Genomic DNA, 15,641 nt, shown 5'->3' with positions numbered 1-15,641 from the left:
ATCATATGCAGGTATGGAGTTCCTGAAGTCATTGAAAGCGATCGGAGTTCCTATTTTACTGGAGAGATCATGTCAGAGGTAATGGCAGCACTGGGGGTAAGTCAAGCATTGCATACTCCATCCACAGAGTAGTGGAAAAGTGGAGAGACTAAATGGAACTCTTAAGCTTAAAATCCAGAAGGCAATGGCAGAGACTGGTAAACCACGGACAGAATGCCTTCCTCTAGCTTTATTTTCAGTAAGATATACCTCAAACAGGAGGACAGGACTGTCACCGTATGAGATTCTGTTTGGCAGGGGCCCCAATTTTGAATGTTTCTTTCCACAACAGTTGCAGCTCAAGTACCGGGACTTGACTAGCTATGTGCAGGCCTTACATGGACACCTTGCCAGAGTGCATTTAACCGTTTTCAGTTCTTTTCCAGACCCAGACAAGGTTCCTGGACACCATCCCTTTGTGCCAGGAGACCTGGTGTATGTGAAAAAGTTTGTGCGCAGAGATTGTCTCCAGCCGAGATTTGAAGGACCTCACACAGTGATCCTGGTCACCCCCACTGCAGTAAAACTTGAAGGAAAGAGCACCTGGATCCACGCCTCACACTGTAAAAGAGACCGAACCAGTGTTTAGTCACAAAAGTGACTGAAGGGAAATGTTGCTGTTGTTTTTGATCCTGGAACTGAGGGCTATCCTCGCCCCTACCTCTTCGGCCCCTATTGTAAATATAAGAATTCTGGTCCCACTATTCTCTGGGGAAACCGGACAGCCCCGGCAAATATCTGGCGATTTGATTTTTGTGATGTAGTCAAGTGCCCCGAGACTGAACGGGTTGTAGAGGGGATCATCCAGTTTAATATGTGTGTTACCAGAAATGACAACGATAATTGTTATTATTGGACTGATGCCGCCTGGAATACGGGGGATGATTGGGGATATAAACCTAGTGAAGCCATGTTCTCTAAGGATAGGACGGGTAGGATTCTCCGTGAGAAAATGCATCTAACAGCCCTTCTGCAACCACTTAGAGGCTGTAAATGGGGTAGAAGTCGTCACCCCCTCCTCCTAAATCTTGAAAACCCCCAATCTGCTGATCTGCAGACGTTTGTACTAGGAAGGCATTTTAATTATGTATTTAATAGTGGATGCCATGGGTATTTAGGCCATGTACAGCTCCAGGATATTAGCTCTAGACCAACCATGACCCCTGTTACCAGTACAGCTAAAACAAGCCCAGGTGAGCGTTTGAAAAATGTAGTCAATGAAGTGATCCCCATTCCAGGTCTCAGTTGGCGAGAGGTTTTCTCCATAGAAACACAAACAGCCCCAAGGAAAAACCTATGGTTAGAATGGGTGAGATACAATGTAAGAGTCCAGAATATCTCTGTAGGATGTATTGCTTGTGCTGCTGCGAATACACATCTGTACACACATGCATTGCTTTTCCTGATGACAACACCATTGTCTGTGTCATGAATCTGTTGAAAGGTCTGAAGTCCACTGATTGCCCAGATTATGTCCCACTATTTCATAAGGAACCTAAACTAAAGGTCCCAGGAGAAGTAACCGTATTAGCTGACAATTACACCTGTTATAAATCCCACGACACCACAGGTACACCAGTAGGGATCTTCAAGACAGGTTTCTGCAAGGAGAACAGTTTCTTAGATACTGATTTGCTAATTAAACATACACAATATATGTACACCAAAGATACCTGATGAACCTACCAGAAAGAGGAGAAGTCTCGATCAGCTCCATATGAGTTATGAAGAAGATCCACTAGTATATATTGATGCCATTGGAGTGCCAAGGGGGGTGCCTGACCAATTTAAAGCCCAGAACCAGATTTATGCCGGCATTGCTTCTATAATCCCACAGGTGCAGATTAATAAAAATGTTGAATGGATCAATAATATATATATTACAGAGAACAAAGATTTGTTAATTATAGCTGTGATGCCTTTCAGGATATAGTTGAGGACTTGGGCCCTAACACTTGTATGACTCGTGCTGCAACCCGACCTAAGAGAATTACACTGAATCCTGTCCAGACAAGATCACATGTAGTGATATAAGAAGCTGACACAGGATTGTGGTTGGCGGATAGTGGGGACATTAACTTTTAGGAGTAGGCTGACAGTAATCCTTTTGGGAAGGAGCTGTAGACCAGCATGTCATGTCACTCCCCACCACCAGAGAACCAACCACATCAGGTAGGGTAAGACAGATACAGGAGTATTATCCCTGGAGGCCCTCTGACTAGCTAGCTATGCAAAAATAATTGGCTGACCCTGAGAACCAACCTTTCTCATTCTACAGACAAATAATGACCATATGATGGACATATTAAGTGCACCTAGGCAGGCCTAGGTAGTTAGTGAGCACAAAAACAGGTGACGTGCTAGGACGCAAATTAAGATTTTCTACAGATGTGACAAAGGAGAGAGTGTAGAGCTATACTTTGGACGGTTACAGCGGAAATGGGAAGACATGGAGTACAGTCCCATAAACCCACTTGATGTTAGAGTATTGGTAAATACATTCATTGACGGTATGACCAAAGATATACGAGACAAAATATATACAGCCAGACCTGAATGGCGAAATGTAGATCCGAAAGACCTGAAGGTTTCTAAAGAAGTTGAACAAATTAGGACAATAAGACGACGTGTCTTGTATGCTGGAGCAGACACATTTTTCTTCTCCAATTGGTTAGGTGGTATCAAGGGATTCCTTCAATAAGTTTGTTTAGTACTGATTGCCCTCCTCATAATTGAATCGATAATCCTCTGTTGTGTTATTCCTTTGTACAAAAAGATTATTGCCAAAGCAACTCCGACTGACACCTTTCTCAATCAAGAAGAAGACCCACCAGAGTACAATGGTACTGATCCAGGGGAGATCCCTAAGTACATTCCTCTCAAGAGAGTAGACAGAACCCCCCCATTCTCAGATGATGCCAAGAGATTTAGTTTAGGGACAGTGGGAGAACTCCATGTGAGGTTAGTGAAGGGTTCAGTTGCCTGGAGGCCTCTCGCTAGGGGAGAGCTTCTGAGGTGTCTGGATGAAGAAATCCACCTCCCCTTTTCCCATCACATGGACAGTCTCGAAGGATCCTTCTTTAAGGGAAAAACTTAGTGTTTAGGGGGGATTGTCAAGGTGAAAATATATATCTTTATACTCTTTTTGTACTGCTATACTTTTATACTGTGAAACAATAAGTTTTTCCTATTTGCTAGCTAAAGCAAATGTAATTGTATTTAAAGATGGCCGCCAGAGTTCAGTTTCGTTTCCCTTTAGTGTCTGGAGACATAACTTTCATTTCTTCAGAATCGAAACTCAGGAATGTGAAGAAAGGGAGGATTCACCAGAAGACGTCAGGACAAATCAGGAAGACTGGATGCTAGCTTAAACCCCGCCCAATGCACGCCTTCCCCTAACACTCAATATAGTATTGTGTATTGTAGAATAAAGCCAGTTGGTGTGACCGCTGCAGACATGTGTGGATGCACGGGGCATTAACTAAGTTTGAACCAGCTACCTGTCTGATTTATTCTTATCCGGTACCAGATGCCCTGCACACATATTAATTTGGAATGACTGGTGAAGGAAGGGTATATTGTCGTTTTACGACCCCGACAAGTATAGCATTATTTTTTATTTTAATTCTTTTTTTTTACACCAAAATATGGTTCCCAGGGCCTGGAGGAGAGTCTCCTCTCCTCCACCCCGGGTACCATCGGCACATTATCCGCTTAACTTCCCGCAACGTGGGCACAGCCCCATGCGGAAAGTGAGTGGATCAATGCATTTCTATGGGTGCAGAATCGCTGCGATTCTGCACCAAGAAGTGACATGCTCCTTTTTTTCCGCAGAAAAGCCGTGCGGCTTTTTCCGCGGAAATCCGCAGCGTGGGCACAGCGGGTTTTGTTTTCCATAGGGTAACATTGTACTGTACCCTGCATGGAAAACTGCTGCGGATCCGCAGTGTCAAATCCGCTGCGGATCCGCGGCAAAACCCGCAAAGTGTGAACATAGCCTAAGGCCGAGAGTGGAAATGACGGAGGAATCGGCTGCAGCAAAATCCGCATTGGAGCACAGTGCCATCTGCAAAAAGCGCAGAGATGATTGGAGACCAGAAATAAACCAGAGCCAAAAAAATAAATAAAAGCCCTATTTGGCTGAAAAGCTTTTAATTTGTTTATTAAAAATATTAAAAGCACGACACAAACACAGAGGAGGACAGGGGCGCTTTGATGGGCAGGTGTGTCAGTCTGCTGGTCCCAGTATAGTAACCGCACTGGAGGTCGTCAGTAATTATAAGGTATGTGCCTCCGCATCACCCTGAAAAATCAAATCAAGGCACAAAATAGAGAGTCTTGGAAGTTTACCTTTTAATTCCTCATCCTACGAATGGAGGGTAAAAGGACACGTGGAGACATGGCGAGACCTCTCACCTGTGCTCGGTCCTTGCTGAGGAAATTATCCAGGTTTGGGCCATGTCGTCCCAGTGGGTCATCCGGGATCATGAAAATGTCGCCAACAAATGTAAACTGTAATAATCTGAAGAGATAGAAAAAACACGAAACTGAGAAATCTGCGGAGTCCACACCGAGCCACTAGCGTCCGGTAAGGGCACAGGACCGGGCACGGTCTGGCAGGTATTGTGCACCTATCCCACGCCTTGTGAATGTGTACAATATCTGCTGATCACGCTCGGATCCTCTGCCCACCCGCCTCCTCTGCCCACCCGCCTCTGGGTGCAGAGTGAGCAGAGGAGGTATAACCCTGACTGCAGCAGAGGTAACACTGTGCAGGATCTGCAGCACGGAGGCGGCGGAGCACTACATCCATTCTCAGGATCAGTAAGTGCTGACGTATCCGATCAATATCCCACCAATTACTGAAATGAAAAAATCACGGATCTCCGCACCCAGAGAACAAGGAGCACCGACCTTTCCTTTATAATCTTGGTCCATGCCAGAGATTCCACCACAAACTCTCGGAGATTGTCATTTGTGACTATGATCCCTCCCGTCTTTTCAGCCAAGTGCAGCAGGAACCTGCAGGACAAGAAGAAATAGAGTTTACCCCGGAGCCGAACATCGCACGTCATACCCGAGACCCTAACGTGCGGATATCTAATGCACGGCTGCAGGAGGATGATTAGTTAGTACGGGGCAACGAGACGACGCCATGGGGGGAGAGGTACGTGCCGACGCCATGAGGGTGGGGGGAGAGATACGTGCCCATGCCACGAGGGTGGGGGAGAGATAAGTGCCAACGCCACGGGGGTGGGAGGAGAGATACGTGCCGACGCCACGGGGGTGGGAGGAGAGATACGTGCCGACGCCACGAGGGTGGGGGGAGAGATACGTGCCGACGCCAAGAGGGTGGGGGGAGAGATACGTGCCGACGCCAAGAGGGTGGGGGGAGAGATACGTGCTGACGCCAAGAGGGTGGGAGGAAACATACGTGCCGACGCCACGGGGGTGGGGGGAGAGATACGTGCCGACGCCATGAGGGTGGGGGGAGAGATACGTGCCGACGCCACGAGGGTGTGGGGAGAGATACGTGCCAACGCCACGAGTGTGGGGGGAAACATACGTGCCAATGCCATGGGGGTGGGGGGAGAGATACGTGCGAAGACCTACACACCTGTCATCGTGAGAGCAGATTTGGGAGCCCAGCACGGTCCTTGAGGGGGTGAACGATAGGATTCCCAGCTCTTCCAGCTGCTGGAGGAAGTGCTGCTCTGTAGAAATGTAGAAAGGGAAACACAATGGTCATGTGTTAGTACGGCTGCAATTAAAGGGGCCATCCACGATTTATATACTGACAACCTATTGAAGGTAAAGGGCTGGGCTGCAGTTCCTGAGAATAGCCACTACACAGTGTATGGCGCTGTTGTGTTCACCATCTACATCCAGGAACTGCAATCGGGTGATTGGTCGAAATGTCAGACCATGGACCCCCCACTACCTTTGTACTGAAGACCACTGGAAGGAAGTAGGGGTGGAGGGGTGCAGAGTGTCTCGCACAGCTTATTCTGCTTTCCTTCCACACATGCACGCTCACTGGAGTGTGTACCGGGTGTACACATCTGGGGCTGTAATGAAGAAAGAGCTCACAGACCTTACACACACATCAGTGACATGTGACGGCACCCGTTACCTGTAATGTTGGGGTCTCGCTTCGTCCTCCAGTGAGGAACAAACACTGTTATATTCCGGTGTCCTTTATTCCAGAAATATTCTACGGCGATCGCGATTCCCCGACAGGAAAAGAACTTACGTAACCCGTGACTGCAAGAAGTAGAAAGTGTGAGACAACACCGACCCCATAATCAGGTCACCACGGGACAATCATCAATCTGGACAATCATGGGCTCATAGATAGCACCCGGATAATACGGCACAGGACGTAACCCAGTATCAGTGCAGGGTCAGGAATGTACAGTGGGTACGGAAAGTATTCAGACCCCTTTATATTTTTCACTGTTTCATTGCAGCCATTTGGTAAATTAAAAAAAAGTTAATTTTTTCTCATTAATGTACATTCTGCACCCCATCTTAACTGAAAAAACAAAACAAAAAAAAATGTAGTAATTTTTGCAAAATTATTAAAAAAGAAAAACTGATATATTACAGCGATGGCGAGAGCGAGCCACCGCCGCCCCAATGACGACGTCTATCCACAGAAGTTTTGGTTTCAGTATTTCTCAGGTTTCTATATGCGGAGGCTCCGTCTCCTCAGACAGGGTCACGTTCTTTCTTGTATTGGGACTCACTAAACGCTTTACTGGTCTTCAATGTGTTGTGATGGGAGTACAGTCATTACACAGCCGGCGGAGAGGAGGGAAGCGCTGACTCTGTACTCACGAGTTTCTATTATGTGAGTCATCCTGTCCACCTTCCAATACAAGAGCCCCGAAAAAAAAGTGCGGTGACATTCAGCAGCACCCAGAGAGCGCCCCGTGGCCAAAATCCGGCTGCACCCCAAGAAAGCACCGCTGCCACATCCGGCTGCACCCCAAGAGCACCCCACTGCCACATCCAATGGCACCCCAAGAAAGAACCACATGCCACATGCCCAAAAGCACCCCGCTGCCACACCCGGCTGCACCCCAAAAGCACCCCGCTGCCACACCCGGCTGCACCCCAAAAGCGCCCCACTGCCACACCCTACTGCATCCCCAAAAATCGCCCTGCTACCACACCCCAAAAGCGCCCCGCTGCCACATCCGGCTGCACCCCAAAAGCGCCCCGCTGCCACATCCGGCTGCACCCCAAAAGCGCCCCCGCTGCCACATCCGGCTGCACCCCAAGAGCGCCCCACTCCCACATCCGTCTGCACCCTAAGAGCTCCCTGCTGCCACGTCCAGCTGCACCCTAAGAGCTCCCAGCTTCCACATCAGGCTGCACCTTAAGAGCTCCCAGCTTCCACATCAGGCTGCACCCCAAGAGCTCCCCCCCACCCAGCTGCACCCCAAGAGCGCCCCACTGCCACCTCCGGCTGCACCCTAAGAGCGCCCCACTTCCACATCCGGCTGCACCCCAACAGCACCCCGCTTCCACATCCAACTGCACCCTAAGAGCACCCTGCTGCCAAATCCGCCACCGCCCTGAGTGTACCCCGCTGCCACATCCCGTGACATCCTGAGAGTGCCCTGTTGCAACATCCTGTGGTGTCCTGAATGCGCCCCACTGCGACATCCGGTGGGACCCCGAGAAAGCATCGCATACATCTGGCAGTGTCCTGAGTGTGGTGTCCTGCGACATCCAGTAGCGCCCCGAGAGAGACCCGCTGCAACATCAGGCGACATCTTACATCTGATACACAATACGGGTATTTCGTGCTAAAAGCTTACCAAGTTGCTTTTGTTATTTTTAAGTTTTGGCGCAGATACTTAAAAAAATTGGTGTAATAAGTCGCATAAAACACTGATAAATTTTCTGCCCAAATTTAAGACAAAGATATGTCACAATAAAAACAAAATCCTGGGTGCACAGGACAGGAATATAACGAGCGCTGCTCCAGCCCCGCACAGGAATATAACGAGCGCTGCTCCAGCCCCGCACAGGAATATAACGAGCGCTGCTCCAGCCCCGCACAGGAATATAACGAGCGCTGCTCCAGCCTCGCACAGGAATATAACGAGCGCTGCTCCAGCCACGCACAGGAATATAACGAGCGCTGCTCCAGCCCCGCACAGGAATATAAGAAGTGCTGCTCCTGCATTGCACAGTAATATAACGAGCGCTGCTCCTGCATTGCACAGTAATATAATGAGTACTGCTCCTGCATTGCACAATAATATAACGAACGCTGCTCCTGCACAGTAATATAATGAGCGCTGCTCCTGACATGCACTGTAATTCACCCACCAGTCTGGTAACAAGCACTGACCTGAAAGCGACGTTGCTCCCATCGATGATTATGTGTTTCAGGTCCACTCTCCCCGGCTCATTTTTTAGCTCCAGCCTATAGGGGGTCTTGATGGAGTTGAGGTATATCTGCTCCCCTGTCACCGGCGGGTTGTACTTGTCTGGTCTCACAGATGCCGAGGGCTTCACGTCACTCTGCACAGGTTTCGGTGGATGGGTAGAATTGAAGCATTTTATGGGAATCTGTTTTGTTACCTGCGGCCATGGGAGGACGTTGGAAGGTCCCGGTGTGTCTGGGAATACAATGATATTATTCCTTGGAGGGCTGGAGGCACCTCTTGCAACAAAAGTAAAATTCTTTGGTAAACTACCTTCCGTTCCTGATACTTGAGTCTGAAGTCTTTGAGTAGCTGTTGGGTTGTTCTTCATGACGTTCCCCAAGTCCTCATTGCCGGCTGTGCGTGTCCTGACCAGATCCTCCATCACCTCCTGCCTCAGCTTTGATGCATTACCGTCTTTAGCATTTTGCCGTCTCTCAATATTTGCCGTCGGCACCTTGTTGCTTTCTTTTTCTATCTCATCAAGAAGTTTTAAGATGTCCTCGGACTGCCCCAGCTCACGGATAACCTTCTCAACCACCTCCTTGGAATATCCCATCTTCTTGAAAAAGTTTACAAGGATCTTGTACTCGGATTCGGAGCTCATGGGATCGTATTCGTACATGTCGATCAACGAGTCTTCGCTAGAGTCAGTCATCAGATCTAAGATGGGCAAGTTGGTAGTAGCGACGCTGGCACTTGAGACGGGACCGTCTTTCTGGATGCAGTCTAAGGAGAACGGCTTCTTTGGACATCGATCTTCATTCTCGGAGCATCGCCTCTTTTTGGACAATCTGTCCTGTTGGGTGAGCGACATGAGTGCGGGATGAGCTGCTGTCTCGGGTACACTGGAAAACACAGAATCCAGCTGGCTGGTCAACTCCGTTACGGGGGCCCGAGGTATTTTTCTAGATGCCGGCCGTGAAGTGAAAGTAGAGCACAGCGGTGACGTCACCGCTGTGCTCTGCTTTCACTTTACGGCCGGCAGTCAGTCAGTGCGGGAAGCAGACGGCGAGGGACCTGACGGACACCAGAATGTGAGTATGTACTGTTTTTTTTTTTTTTACATTTACGATGGTAACCAGGGTAAACATCGGGTTACTAAGCGCGGCCCTGCGCTTAGTAACCCGATGTTTACCCCGGTTACAAGCGAACGCATCGTTGGATCAGTGTCACACACACCGCTCCAGCGATGACAGCGGGAGATCCAGCGACGAAAGAAAGTTCCAAACGATCTGGGACACAGCGATATCGTATGGATATCGCTGGAACGTCACGGATCGTGCCGTCGTAGCGACAAAAGTGCCACTGTGAGACGGTACCCTAAGTCCCAAGACCCCTAATCTGTCCGACACCGCCATCCAACCCCCCCCCCCAGACTCCTCTCTGCCCAACCCCCCCCCCCCCATGTCCAAATAGTAACGGTCCGCTGAATGAAACTCAAAGACGGCAGAAGTAGATGTTGGCTGCGCTCATATGTCTTTGTTTTCCATCTTTACAGGTACTTAAGGGGAGGTGCGTTCTCAGCCCTGGATGACAGCGCCGCGTGTCACCGTACACAGGAATCCGAGCCTCTGCACCTGACATACAGGTTTGGTGAGACTCCAGCTTCCTCCGTGGGGAATTACGTCTTTAAGACATTCTGACACATGACGCAGAGAAGCTGCGGCTCTGCGACGACTGCTCATCATTTTATGGGGAATTTACAGTAATTTGCTGACACCTGAATGGGTTTTCTGCCAACAAAATAAGGCAGTTCTTGAAGTCGTCGTCTCCTCAAGACATCCCCCCATTAGTGACCCCTCTCCGAGCCAGCACTGCTGAGTAATGTGCCGTGAACCCGGCCCACACACATAGGACAGAAAGGGAGAAAGTCCCACATCAGTACCAGCATCACCCGCAACAACCAGTAGAGCTGTGCTCGGTCTACAATGAAGGGGACTGAACACGGACCCTACACCAAATTACTGGCAGGGAGACTGATTAGGAGTCGGACCCCAAGGACGCTACGAGTGTGCACAGACACCGTCAGACTTTCCCTGCTCCTTTCCCTGTCTGCACCGCACCTTGGCTTTGTGCACCGCTTGTCTTTTCCCTTTAAGTTGCAGCCAGATGCGTCCGGGGTTCTTTCCATTTCCTTGTTCTTCATAGTTAAATTTCTCCAAAGACCCGAGAACGGTGAATATCACCGGGAATAACATACGCACCCGGCAGCGGCTCCGCTGCAATGAGTAGAACTGTTCTCCAGGGGCGGTGAATTTGTCCACCACATCTGCGCCGGGGGTCTCATCTTCTGCCCTGCTCTGCGCGGCCACGTCATCCATCCCTGGTGTTATGATCAGTCCGGAATGGTGCTCATTGTAGACGCTGCGGACCTGCGAGAAGAGATAGAAAACAAACATCAGATTACTCGATCACCAGGAGCCAATCATTACTTGTACAGTGGACAGGTGTGAGGGTACAGCACAAACCACAAACACCGCTGTAACCAGAGGGGGCGCACTGGGGTCCAGGGACAATATGACACCCCGTGAGTGAAAAGTGAACCCAGAAACATCTAATGTTGGGAGAAAACAAGGTAAGGGGCGATTTGCCTTTTCAGAAGGAAATTCCTACTGACTAAGCAGATTCATGGCACACTGTAACAAGGCTGTCACATGCGCTGTCGGCAGAGGTGTCAGACAAAATAGGTGCAGGTAGCGTCAGTAGAATAATCTGCATTATCTCATCCCCTAAACAATATTATGTCAAATAACAAATGAATAATGAAGATGACACCGGAGTGTACAACAACGAGGACACAACGTGCACTGAGAGCTCCACTAGAGGTGAAACACGAGCGTAATAACTGTGAGGGGTGGTATACAGGAGGGTAGTGACGGTGGGGGGCAGTAAACAGCACGGTAGTGACGGAGGGGGGCAGTATACAGCAGGGTAGTGACGGTGGGGGGCAGTATACAGGATGGTAGTGACGGTGGGGGGCAGTATACAGCAGGGTAGTGACGGTGGGGGGGCAGTATACAGCAGGGTAGTGACGGTGGAGGGGCAGTATACAGCAGGGTAGTGACGGTGGGGGGGCAGTATACAGGAGGGCAGTGAAGGTGGGGCACAGTATACAGCAGGGTAGTGACGGTGGGGGGCAGTATACAGCAGGGTAGTGACGGTGGAGGGCAGTATACAGCAGGGTAGTGACGGTGAGCGGGCAGTATACAGGAGGGCAGTGAAGGTGGGGCGCAGTATACAGCAGGGTAATGACGGGGGGAGCAGTATACAGCAGGGTGGTGATGGTAGGGGGCAGTATACTGCAGGGTAGTGACTGTGGAGGGCAGTATACAGCAGGGTAGTGACGGTGGGGGGCAGTATACAGCAGGGTAGTGACTGTGTAGAGGCTAAATCCAAGTCGGCTAAAGGACCTCTGCCCATGTGACCGGAAGGGGCGGTGCCTCTTCCTCCATAGAACAGACAGAGCAGACACGAGGAAGCTGTGGATATCATGGCGGGATTTCGTGCAGGGTTTGGATTTGGAGTGTTTTGTGCAGGATTTGCCTCTTCCTCCATAGAGCAGAGCAGACAGGAGGCGGCTGTGGATGTCATGGCTGGATTTCGAGGATTTTTGTGCAAGATTTGGGGTATTATGGGGGTCATTCTCCAAAGTCATAGATCAGGTAAGTGGGAGTCTGCCTGCAGAAAATGGGGTGATGTTGCTTGCATGGGTCTGCCTGGGGAGAATGGGGTGGTGCTGCTTGCATGGGGCTGCCTGGGGGAGAATGGGGTGGTGCTGCTTGCATGGGGCTGCCTGGGGGAGAATGGGGTGGTGCTGCTTGCATGGGGCTGCCTGGGGGAGAATGGGGTGGTGATGCTTGCATGGGGCTGCCTGGGGGAGAATGGGGTGGTGCTGCTTGCATGGGGCTGCCTGGGGAGAATGGGGTGGTGCTGCTTGCATGGGGCTGCCTGGGGAGAATGGGGTGGTGCTGCTTGCATGGGGCTGCCTGGGGAGAATGGGGTGGTGTTGCTTGCATGGGGCTGCCTGGGGAGAATGGGGTGGTGCTGCTTGCATGGGGCTGCCTGGGGAGAATGGGGTGGTGCTGCTTGCATGGGGTTGCCTGGGGAGAATGGGGTGGTGCTGCTTGAATGGGGTGATGCTTGCATGGGGCTGCCTGGGGAGAATGGGGTGGTGATGCTTGCATGGGGCTGCCTGGGGAGAATGGGGTGGTGTTGCTTGCATGGGGCTGCTGGGGAGAATGGGGTGGTGTTGCTTGCATGGGGCTGCCTGGGGAGAATGGGGTGGTGATGCTTGCATGGGGCTGCCTGGGGAGAATGGGGTGGTGATGCTTGCATGGGGCTGCCTGGGGAGAATGGGGTGGTGATGCTTGCATGGGGCTGCCTGGGGAGAATGGGGTGGTGATGCTTGCATGGGGCTGCCTGGGGAGAATGGGGTGGTGATGCTTGCATGGGGCTGCCTGGGGAGAATGGGGTGGTGATGCTTGCATGGGGCTGCCTGGGGAGAATGGGGTGGTGATGCTTGCATGGGGCTGCCTGGGGAGAATGGGGTGGTGATGCTTGCATGGGGCTGCCTGGGGAGAATGGGGTGGTGATGCTTGCATGGGGCTGCCTGGGGAGAATGGGGGGGGGGTGATGCTTGCATGGGGCTGCCTGGGGAGAATGGGGGGATGTTGCTTGCATGGGGCTGCCTGGGGAGAATGGGGGGGATGTTGCTTGCATGGGGCTGCCTGGGGAGAATGGGGTGGTGCTGCTTGCATGGGGCTGCCTGGGGAGAATGGGGTGGTGCTGCTTGCATGGGGCTGCCTGGGGGAGAATGGGGTGGTGCTGCTTGCATGGGGCTGCCTGGGGGAGAATGGGGTGGTGCTGCTTGCATGGGGCTGCCTGGGGGAGAATAGGGTGGTGCTGCTTGCATGGGGCTGCCTTGGGGAGAATGGGGTGGTGCTGCTTGCATGGGGCTGCCTGGGGAGAATGGGGTGGTGATGCTTGCATGGGGCTGCCTGGGGAGAATGGGGTGGTGCTGCTTGCATGGGGCTGCCTGGGTGAGAATGGGGTGGTGCTGCTTGCATGGGGCTGCCTGGGGGAGAATGGGGTGGTGCTGCTTGCATGGGGCTGCCTGGGGAGAATGGGGTGGTGCTGCTTGCATGGGGCTGCCTGGGGAGAATGGGGTGGTGATGCTTGCATGGGGCTGCCTGGGGAGGTGATGCTTGCATGGGGCTGCCTGGGGAGAATGGGGTGGTGTTGCTTGCATGGGGCTGCCTGGGGAGAATGGGGGGGGGGTGATGCTTGCATGGGGCTGCCTGGGGAGAATGGGGGGGATGTTGCTTGCATGGGGCTGCCTGGGGAGAATGGGGGGATGTTGCTTGCATGGGTCTGCCTGGGGAGAATCGGGTGGTGGTGCTTGCATGGGGCTGCCTGGGGAGAATCGGGTGGTGGTGCTTGCATGGGGCTGCATGTGCATGCTGGACGGGGGGGGGGGGTCCGCCTGGGGAGAAGGGGGAGATGTTGTTTGCATGGGACTGCGTGCTGGAGGGGCCTGCCTGGGGAAAGGTGACTGCATGCTGGGGGTCTCAGTGGGAAGGGGGTCATGTTTCTTGCTAGTGGGGCTGGGTGTCTGTTGTGAAGGGGGGCTGCAGGTCTCTGGGGAAGAGAGGCTGTGTGCTGGAGTCTCTGTTAGGAAGGGGGTCATGTTGCCTGCATGGGGGATCTGCGTGCAGGGGGGTCTACCTGCAGAATGGGGCTGATGCTACTCGCATGGGTCTATGTGGTGTGGGGGGCTGATGTCACGTGCTGTGCAGGTCAGTGTGTGTGATGTCACTTGCGGTGGGGGGTGCAGGGAAGTATAGTGCTACGTGTGTGGGGGCGAACAGGGGAGGGGATGAATGATGATGGAGATCTGAGGGATTGATATTACTTGGCATGAGAATCTCTGCCTGATGGTGAGGAGTCGGTCCTGTTAATATTATTAATATTATTGGGGACACATGCTGTCAGGTTGATGACAGACCTATGACCTCTGGGAGCGAAACAGCTTTACAACAATGTCTCCAGATCCCTGGCTTTATTCTCCCCTCGCACGCTGTGCTGCTCAGTATTAGCCCGATGGCCACTGGTGTCAGCCACTACTTGTATCCAGTTTTCTGCATGATTTTTTTTTCTGTTTTATTCTAGGTATTCTGACTTTTCCCCATCCTGTGCCCCCCCCCCCCCCCCCCCAGAGCAGTGACCTCCCTGCAGATGTCGTTACATCACTGGACTTCTTTTCACCAAGTGGAATGGCGGTGCCCCCACAATCCATGTGAGGACCCAAAGGGATGACACTGTGTGCATCTGATAATGTCAGATAGATGAGTATAATTACTTTAAAAAAAACAAAAAATAAACCCTTTTTCTCGATTTTCTCGCGCCCTGTCTCCCCGCTCTCGCGCCCTGTCTCCCCGCTCTCGCGCCCTGTCTCCCCGCTCTATAGATAAGCCCACCAGCATCAGGGGCTTATCTACAGCATTCTGTAATGCTGTAGTTAAGCCTCCAATGTATCCTAAAAGATGAGAAAAAGAGGTTATATTATACTCAAGCGGGCGGTCTGATCCAAGTCGCGGTCCGGTCCTGGGCCTCCCATCTTGATAGGATGACTTCCTCTTCTTGTCTTCACACTGCGGTGCGCAGGCGCCGGGAAAGGTCAGAGAGGCCTGGGGCCTGCACACTGCAGTACTTTGTGCTGGAGCCGCAGCGTGAAGACACGAAGAGGACATCATCCGATGAAGATAGGAGGCGCCAGACCGGCCCGCGATGCCCATCGGACAGGACTGGGACTGTCCCTGGGTGAGTATAATATAACCTCTTTTTCTAATTTTTAAGGATACATCGGGGGCTTATCTACAGCATTACAGAATGCTGGAGATAAGCCCCTGATGCTGGTGGGCTTAGCTCGCCCTCGATTTTGGGGGTGACAGGTTGCCTTTAAGCACCACAATACAATTTTTGCAGCTAAAGCACAGGGGACTTTGGTACAAAATGTGTTTTTCTTTTTTGTAATTAATCTGTCTTTAATGTTTAATTCATTGTTTTAATTTCTAAAACTCTTTATTATTGATTTGTATGTATGCATACTTTTATATTTCTCTTTTTTTTTATTTCTAACTATTTGACTTGTAATAA

The 15,641-nt window shown here is 51.4% G+C and overlaps 2 protein-coding genes across 2 annotated transcripts in view; both read right to left on the bottom strand.

The window, feature by feature from the left end:
* LOC143784332 (NEDD4-binding protein 1-like) overlaps window positions 1-10,809 on the bottom strand; it is a 385,710-nt gene extending 374,901 nt beyond the window's left edge. The window contains exon 1 of the mRNA XM_077272506.1: window positions 10,691-10,809. The gene's annotated coding sequence lies outside the window, so the exon portion shown is untranslated. The remainder of the gene's footprint in view (window positions 1-10,690) is intronic.
* The window catches only part of LOC143786280 (NEDD4-binding protein 1-like), a 44,859-nt gene that overhangs the window by 6,203 nt on the left and 23,015 nt on the right, over window positions 1-15,641 (bottom strand). The window contains 10 exon segments of the mRNA XM_077275556.1: window positions 4,038-4,105; window positions 4,319-4,342; window positions 4,456-4,561; window positions 4,954-5,061; window positions 5,657-5,753; window positions 6,173-6,303; window positions 8,408-8,678; window positions 8,757-9,331; window positions 10,550-10,679; window positions 10,681-10,858. Coding sequence (XP_077131671.1) covers window positions 4,038-4,105; window positions 4,319-4,342; window positions 4,456-4,561; window positions 4,954-5,061; window positions 5,657-5,753; window positions 6,173-6,303; window positions 8,408-8,678; window positions 8,757-9,331; window positions 10,550-10,679; window positions 10,681-10,858 — 1,688 coding nt within the window.

This window comes from Ranitomeya variabilis, chromosome 7, assembly GCF_051348905.1.
Source record: "Ranitomeya variabilis isolate aRanVar5 chromosome 7, aRanVar5.hap1, whole genome shotgun sequence".
Taxonomy (NCBI): Eukaryota; Metazoa; Chordata; class Amphibia; order Anura; family Dendrobatidae; genus Ranitomeya; species Ranitomeya variabilis.
The sequence above is the reverse complement of the archived record's forward strand: the minus strand, read 5'-3'. Positions and strand labels throughout refer to the sequence as shown.